Source organism: Mercurialis annua, linkage group LG8 (genome assembly GCF_937616625.2).
Source record: "Mercurialis annua linkage group LG8, ddMerAnnu1.2, whole genome shotgun sequence".
Classification (NCBI taxonomy): Eukaryota; Viridiplantae; Streptophyta; class Magnoliopsida; order Malpighiales; family Euphorbiaceae; genus Mercurialis; species Mercurialis annua.
In genome coordinates, this window is record NC_065577.1 from 30,258,109 (window position 1) to 30,267,012 (window position 8,904).

Genomic DNA, 8,904 nt, shown 5'->3' on the forward strand with positions numbered 1-8,904 from the left:
ACACGAATTTTCATTTTAATCACGACTTTTAAAAATTATCATATAAAACCATGACCTTCCATTTTTTTTCAAATCTATCACCGACTATTTTTCCGGTGAATTTTACCTTTTATTTTTTTTCAAATCTGCCGGATTATGGTGGCCACGTCATAAAAAATACACCAAAAATTGATTTGGTGATAGATTTGAAAAAAATTGAAAGGTCGTGGTTTTATATGACAACTTTTAAAAGTCGTGATTAAAATGAAAATTCGTGTAAAGATCGTGACTTTTTATAAAATTAACCCTTTTTTAAATATACCAACCGACAGTTTTGGTTCTAATTTTTTTTTTGAACCGGCCTATAATCTCTCTGTTCATTTTTGGTCTAGTTTTTAAACATAATCAATGATCCAACCATATTATTTTCGAATTAAGTCATACACATTCATCATGATATAAAAAAGTTCCTTAGCAAATATTTTCTCCTCATATTTAAATTAAGTATTTATTTTAAATTAAATATTAAATAATTAAAACTCGAATTTCAATTCTTTTTAATATTTTCTGAGGTTAAACAATATTCATGAAAAATAAAAATACGAAAATCTCGTTATAAAGATGTAGTATGTTGCTTAATTTTAGAAAATATAAAATAAAAAAAAAAAAATTAGATAAGCAAATAAAATTTTAATTTTCTAGTTTTTTATTTGGAAAAAAAAACTGAAAAATAGAGAAAATGAGAAGAAAAATGAAAACAAAAAATAAAAAATATTTTCTACAACTAAACATGCCGAAACTAAAACATAAAAAATAAACCAAGAAACACATTTACTATCTCCCTTAACGAGTGTAAATTTCCCAACCAAACAATGCCTACATTCAAAAATTATGCGGCTCTATAAGAGTCTAAGAATACAAGGATTAATATGCAGCTAATAAAAACCTCTATGAAGACACCTTCTTGCCTGGTTGCCAACAAACTTGTTTTATTGTCGAGAACTGAGCATCATCATTTAAAGAATTTAACAATCACTTGTCCACTGCTTGAAAAAACAACTGTAACTGCCTTGCTGTAATATATATACTATATTTTAAAACTGAAGTTGAAAATCCTGTACATTGTACAAAAAATTTCTAAGAGTCGTGAAATTATATGAAGATTGCATTGTATAGTTTTTATGTGGAGACGGTAAAATAAATAGAGTTAACTTTCCAATCTTATCATGAATACTATACTATAGGGTGGATATACATGCTTTTAAACATAGCGTGAGTTTGCAAGTTTTAGAAAATTAATATCTTATGTATGGGGCCCAATAAATAAATTGTTGTTTCAATTCGTCAACTTTTCCATCCCATCTACTATCTACCGAATCTTTTAAAATCTGTGCATTGAAATAATAATAGACTTTATAGCTTTCCTCTACGTGCCTACGAGTGTCTACTGAATTGCTGAATTCATATTTCAAGGACTAAAACATACCTTTGCTCACCATAAATTAAGGAATGCCCCTCCTTTAGCATGTGCTACTTTTATGCATAGTCTTTATGTGGTTATTATTTTTCTCATTTCCCAATATATGTTTTATATCTTCTTGGTAGCATACTATCCTTCACTTCAATTTATAAATTGGCTAATATAGCAGCCATAGCCATAACACACTGCGTACTGAAGTTGCTCCGTACTGAGTTTGGTTTTGCTTACTATTTCAGTTTCATATTACTCTGCTGGATTCTAACTAACATTTTTTTTTCGCACAGATTTTTTTGAACGTTTCACTAACAAAAATCATTTAAGGTAACCAAATCAGAAAAAATTATCATTCTATTTTGACATTTACTTTTTTTCGAGTGAATCGAACGATTTTCTGTCACACAATATATAAAACTAAGACGCAATCAAGATTTGCTTATGTAGTGTGCGACGACCTTCATTTTTAATGTTTAGATTTTATTTGTTTCACATGTTTACTAATTGTTCATTTACTAAATACATGTATACGTATTTTTGTACGAGTCACACTATTTGAACATATTCGTTTAGGTTTGTTCTAAACAAGATGTCATAAATTGTTGTTACATATGATTATTTTCTTGCGATAACATTATCAAAATTACAATTACCTCGACATTTTTATAAGGTAGTTAATTAAGCGGGCACATTCTTATGGGATGCGACCGTTGTTTTCATACAACTACGCCAATGGCTTGGTCAGTTTCTTTGAATCTTTTGACCGGGATTTGAGAATGAAGCTTTAGGTCATCTGCTCTTTCGGCGAACATTTTTTAAGATGCTACTTTTAAACTGATTATATACTTTTTCATTTTTATTTATATAATTTAATATGTAATCGTAGAGTACAATAAATATTTTATTCTATTGTTCAACAAAATACTGATGAATTTTTATTTAATACTTTTTATTTTATTAGCCTATGTATCTATATGTGGGTATTTAATAAATTGTGGTTTTTTACATTATTATATCTTACGTGCAACAATTTATACAATAATTGAGTTTTCATTGATTATTGAAAAAAATGTTTCTATATGTAGTATATTTAATAAAAAAATTGATTTTAGTATTTTTTTTTTTCATTCTAAATAAAATTATTTTGTAATCTATTGCATTATCCATTAAAAAAATTCATCGAAATACACCAAATAATTTAGAATATAAAGTTATATTTGGAAGTTAAAATATTGTCACTATTGTTTTATCTAACATTTAAAAAAAAATCAAAAATAACGATAACATTTAACGGTAATAAAACGGCTACTTTTCAACCATATATACTAACTTTATTATTTTTCATTTCACAATATTCATCATTCATCTTTTACATTTTCATATTTTCCTCATCACATTTCAAAATGAAACTCTTTCTGTTTTTTTATTATAATTATAATTGTTTTGTGGCTCATTAGTATATTTATTCTAGAGAAAATAACAAGAAAAGCCACAATATGAACTTCCTTTTCACACTCTACCATTTGTTTTAGAAAACTTACATTAGTACCACAATTGTCACTTTTCTTTCACCAACACCATTTCAGTTATGATTTTTTCATATCATGTCAGTTTCCTTCTTCTTCATTATATTTTCTCTGCAATCAGAGTTTTATGGTTTTCTCCTTTGTTCTGTTCCACGATGGATCCATGGAGGGGTTGATTGGCGCTCTCCAATGAGCCTTCGCGACCGCTGCTGCTGCGGAGGAGTCGTTGTCAAAATCAAATAGCAATCGCAAATCACAGATAATCCGGCGAGCTACTGTTCATAAGGGTAAGGAACGGCTGGGTATGAACACCAATCTGAGTTTTGTTCAAAAGCCAGATTTTTTCCGGCTAACTCAGAAGCAACTCCGATAAGGGAACAACAATTGACGCTTCTAGCAAAAATTAAAAAGCAAATAGCATAATGAAAAAAGAAAAAGAAAAAAGTAACCATTATCATTGAAGAATGTGACGATGGAGAAGAATGATGGGATTAAAATAAAGATTTTTTTTGTTGAAAGAAGATAAATAATGGAGTTGGTGAGTGTTTCAGTGTGAGGTTGTATCAACGCACACAGATGTGGAGTGGGAAGAGTGAATGACAAAAGCAACCTATATGTCAGTTTATGTGCTTTTTATTAATGTTTTGGATTTAAAAGGTATAATGCATTTGTAAAAGAATTGATTAAATAATACAGGTGAATTTTATTTATTTAATTTATATGTAGAGACTGAAATATGTTTATTAAGATTTTAATTGTAGTTCAGATTTTTTATTTATATAATGGATTACACTCGGATACATATTTGATACATTATTGGCATATATTTGATACATCTCTGATACATATTTTATACATGAAAGATACATTTTGTACTTAACAGAGTTGTCTTCTCAAAGTATAAACAATGACGGTGTTAGTGCTTGATTTATTGGTGAGTTTTATTTGTTTATTTTATGTTTGAAAATCTTAAATATCTTATTTTATTTTTAAAATATAATTTAGATCTCAAATACATATTTGATACATTTTTATTATGTATCGGAAAATTTCATTACATGCATTAGATATATATTTTTATGCATGATTGATACATCTCTGATACATAATTTATACATGCTTTTTATAAAAAAAATTAAATATGATAGTACATTTTTTTAATGTGCTAATAGATACATCGCTGATATATAATTTATACACGAGATATACATTTTTAAAATTTACATAAACAGATACAACGTTGATATATATTTTTTTTTTTAAATATTCGTAATAGATACATCTCTGATACATAATTTCTATGTGATATATATTACTTATAAATTAGACCCGTGTATCAATAATATATCTGATAAATAATTTATAAAATTAGAATTTTAAAAATTGTATCATTTTTGTATATTTACATTCTATATTTTTAAATTTAATATATGTATATTTTTAATTAAAATAAAAATCAATATTTTAAAGTTTAAATATTAAATAAATATATAAATACTTTTTTTGTTTTATAAAAAAACAAAAAAAAAATAAATAGGCTACTTACTGACCCGCGCGTTATGCGCGGGTCTGTAAGTTTGATGCACCAGCAAAGAGCTGGTACACCATATGACACGCTGACATCAGCGTGTGTCATAGTAATGCACGCTGATGTCAGCAAGATGGTGTGAGTGTAAAAACGGTGGCACTCATGTAATAATATTTAGATTTGTGGCAAACTGTGAAAACGAAAGCTCTTTTATGGTATTTTTGTTATTTTCCCTTTATTCTATTAGCTAACGCATTTAATATCTTTTTATTTTTTTTATACTTATTGTTCTCCCATTATTAACTCTGGCAATATTCATAGATTATGAATATATCTAGATTGTAAAAATATAATTAGTATAACAATTGATATTTTTTATTATATAGTTTACTACTATCATTTTTTATGTATGTGTTTTAGGTTCTAAGCAGATTGCGTAAAAATTGCAGAATTACAGGTGATACGGACAAATGCGGTGATTTTCCACCTCAAGAAACTGAACAAGCAAGAGTTGAAGATTGTATCTAAATAGTTGCATTTTGCTTTCTGCAATGACATCATGTATCTCTTCTAAATCAAATTATGTATTATTTTTAACAATTTTATTCTATATTTAAATATTATTATTTTTAATTAAATGGATTGAAAATTATATATATTATTTCGGTTAATAATTATCATTCAATAATGTGATTCCCGAAGCAAAGCGAGGTTATATACTAGTATGCCTCTAAACTTAAATCCTTTGATGTTGCACGGAAATAAAAAAACACGGAAACCCCGAAACCACATGTTTAGAAGAATAAATCATAAAATTTAAGTTTCGAAATTTCATAAGCATTTTCCAAATACAGAATCAAAACGTCTAAACGTAGAACTTTAACAAGTTTCGATGCATTGACGGCTGTATCTCAGACACAAGCAACTAGTTTTGTTTTGTGATTTTTGCTTCTAGTCCTTTGACTGCAGTCAATAGATTGATGCAAGCTCAGTAGTTAACATCTAAGGGCCCTTGAACAAGATGATCTAAATTTCAGAGAAGTGAACGATGTCTAGTTTCTCCTTTCCCTTATCGGAAACTCCTTCCAACACACTCGCGTAAAAGCAAATATAGATTAGCATATAATAAGAAACTCTTTACATGACTAAAGATGTTTGGTTTCTATCTAGCAATGCACATAGTTCATATACTTATGCGATCTAATTAAGAAAAAGATGAATCGCATCAAGGAGAACAGCAGTTCCTCTTCAAGAGACTGAATTATAGATACCTCAACGATCATTTCAGTAAAAGCAGCAAATTGTATTCCTAACTGCTAAGCAATATCGATGATGGAAATACATGGTTATGCATACGATTATCAAAGATGCAATGTCTACCTCATGACACTCCAGGGATATATAAGCATTGAAACACATCGATCCAACCAACACAACACCCCATTGAATTGCAGATTAATTGAAATGTCATCGGGATCTCCCATATATTGAAATTAAAAGACCCACTTATGGTAGTAAGATAAAAGAGAAGCACTAACAGGATTGAAGAAACCATTGAAAATTATGAGAGCATCAGCAAAAATATGAAGAGAAACTAATAAGAAAATGTTAACTGGCAAGTTTGCATATGTCCTCATACTCCACAGCCTTGAGCACTCTCCCATCATAAAGCCCCTTCTCTATTTGCACTGTAGCACAAAACTTCTCTGTATCAACTTTCAACAGCCTCGCATTAGACCCTCTATAAGCTCCATTCACTATCCGCAATAGACCACCAATTTGTGGAATCACAGTCTCAAGCTCTTCCTGATCAACTCTCAAAACATGCTTAGTTTCAAGCATCTCGATTTCTCCAACATACTTATCAATCACTTTTCCCACAACCCCTTTCTGCTTATAATAACCTTTCTCGGCCAATGCCTTACTCATAACCTTAACGATAATCCCTTCGCACAACCAATAATCCTTCCGATTACTCCTCTCTTTCGCTTTCTCTTCCTCCTTCATCAACTCCTCCAACGCTGACTTCCCAGTTCTCCCACTACCATTTTCATTAACTTTTTTCCCATTCCGTTTCTCTTTCTCCTCAGTTTCGTCAAAAACCAGCCTACTACTCTTTGAACCGTCTCCCTTTTCCTTCCCAAGGTTACTACTTTTCGTACCAAGACTAAACCCGACCTTAACCCCATCCTCCAACTTCAATACCTTAGCTGACGGCTCTACAACTTCATTACTTTCTCCTCCATTCTGAACAATATTAGTAAGCAACTGCTCCGCCTTCTCAATTTGCTTTTGAATTTCCCGCTCTTGCTTCTCCTCATCCGCTAAATCCGCTTTGACCCTCTTATGCTTCATCTTCTCCTTAAACATCGTCTCAGAATCCCGATCACTATACGTAATAAACCACCCTTTCGGCGTCTCCTCCACCTTACACTTGCCCGTTTGCCCCAAATACTTTATAAACTCCGTCAAAGTCGCCCATTGCGTCGAATTCATATGCACATGATGCCTATCATTAATATACTCATTATAAACAACAGTAGCCGCCACCCGCGAGAACCGATGGCTCATCCGCATTAAATCAAGAAACCCGGACTCAAACTCTTCGGAGTAACCTTCGACTATTCGATGCGAGTTTTCGCCGAATATTTGCATCTGTCGCTGGTGACTCTCGCTCATACAATGACACTTGAAACCGTTCTCGTCGCGGCATTGTTTCTGGCACATTTGACAGTACCATCGAAGCTTCTGCAAACCTTTTGCTTTAATTCTATTTGCGATTGCCTTGGGAGTTAGAAAATCGTTCTTCCCCATTTGAAATTCCTAACCCTAATCCTATACGAAGAGGTATAACTTTTCAATTGAAAAAATTATGATTTTTTAAGCAGCTAAAAAGTAAGGATCAGATGCAAATTAAATTAAACAGAAGATGAACGTACCTAGACGGCACCGGAATCAGACACGAGAGGTCGTCGGCGATTAAAGGCGACGGCCGGTGAGAGTTTTCTTTGGGTTTCTTTTCTACTCAGTTTTATTTTATTTTGATTTTTGGATAATTTGGGAAATGAAACGACGGTGTATTGTTTAACTTTGTAATGGATAAGGTTCTCTTTAGTCCCTTATTTATTAGAAGAAATTAGGTTCACCATCACATTAGCCCATAATGTACTCAACAATACGGTCCGGTTTCCTTTCTTGCAAAAATACAAAGTATGTATCTTCTAGAGGTGTCAAAAAAGGTTAGCGGTTCGTGTTTGTGTCGTATCGACCCACTCTGTGGATATAATTAGGGTTAACACGAACACGATCCATTTAATTAATCGTGTCAAAATTTCTAAACCTAACACGATACGAAATTTAAACGAGTAACACGACTTGACACGATAAAAACGTTAAGATAATCGGGTAACACGATTAACACAATTACACGACTAACACGACACGACTAACATGACCCACTTAACATTTAAAAATATCTAAACCTTATAAATATAATTTTAACCTCAAATTTATCAATTAATTTTCAAATTATAAAATTTTAATATAATCGATTTTATTAATATATTAATATATTAATTTAATAATTTTATTTTTTATTTTATATAATTATAACTATTCTATTTTTATATTATTATAAATAATATAATTTGTAACGGGTTAGTTAGGTTAGATGACACGACCCATTTATTTCGTGTCATAAACGGGTTGACACGTTTTCGACACGAACGCGCTAGGCCTCAACCCGGATTCGCCAAACTTACGTGTTAAGCGAATCGTGTTATCGTGTCATGATCCATTTTAACACCCAATTACATCTTTCCTATTTCATCCTTTTATTTACTTTTTACCATTAATCTTTTCATTAATAAAGTTTCAACAAATAAAGTAAATCTTCACAATAATTTAGGGCTTGTGATTGTACTTGCAACTGTCACTATAATTTAGGGCTTGTGATTGCGCTTAAATACGACGAGTGTTGATCCGCCTTCATCTCTTTTTGAATAACCATGTGATCATTCGTCATTGTCTTGATAGCCTCTTCCATCATCGTCCCATCAAACATCAACTGACTTGACATTTTCTATCTCATTGAGCATAATTGTAAAATTGGCCAGGACAATGAAAGGCAAGTGAGAGGTAAGTCAGAGACATAGTCATTCATATCCTTCCTGGTTGGGGTCCTTGACTGCAAGATCGATAGTCTTTGCCCCAATGGAAGGTACGTTGGTCCAATTTGACAGCTGTCAGCATATCTTGTTGCCTTTTGTCCTGGTCTTCTCCAAGCCTGCATATGATTCTCCTGACGATGTGCTTCCTATTTGGGATCGGGCTCTATGTGAACAAGTAAACCCCATACTTTTTTTTAGTACCTATTTTTATGCTGACCAAAAAGTGGT

General features: G+C 31.4%; 1 protein-coding gene across 1 annotated transcript; it reads right to left on the reverse strand.

Annotated features, from left to right (window-relative positions):
- Positions 1-5,929: 5,929 nt before the first annotated feature.
- LOC126661403 (KIN17-like protein) lies at positions 5,930-7,581 on the reverse strand. The gene is made up of 2 exons (XM_050355247.2): positions 7,447-7,581; positions 5,930-7,342 (listed from the first exon to the last, which is right to left on the reverse strand). The coding sequence occupies exon 2, from the start codon at positions 7,319-7,321 to the stop codon at positions 6,116-6,118; it is 1,206 nt and encodes a 401-aa protein (XP_050211204.1). The 5' UTR covers positions 7,322-7,342; positions 7,447-7,581; the 3' UTR covers positions 5,930-6,115.
- Between the last annotated feature and the right edge of the window lie 1,323 nt (positions 7,582-8,904).

Bases quoted from the DNA above. Each gene is read 5' to 3' on its own strand.
- LOC126661403 (XM_050355247.2), bottom strand. From the start codon at position 7,321: ATGGGGAAGAACGATTTTCTAACTCCCAAGGCAATCGCAAATAGAATT.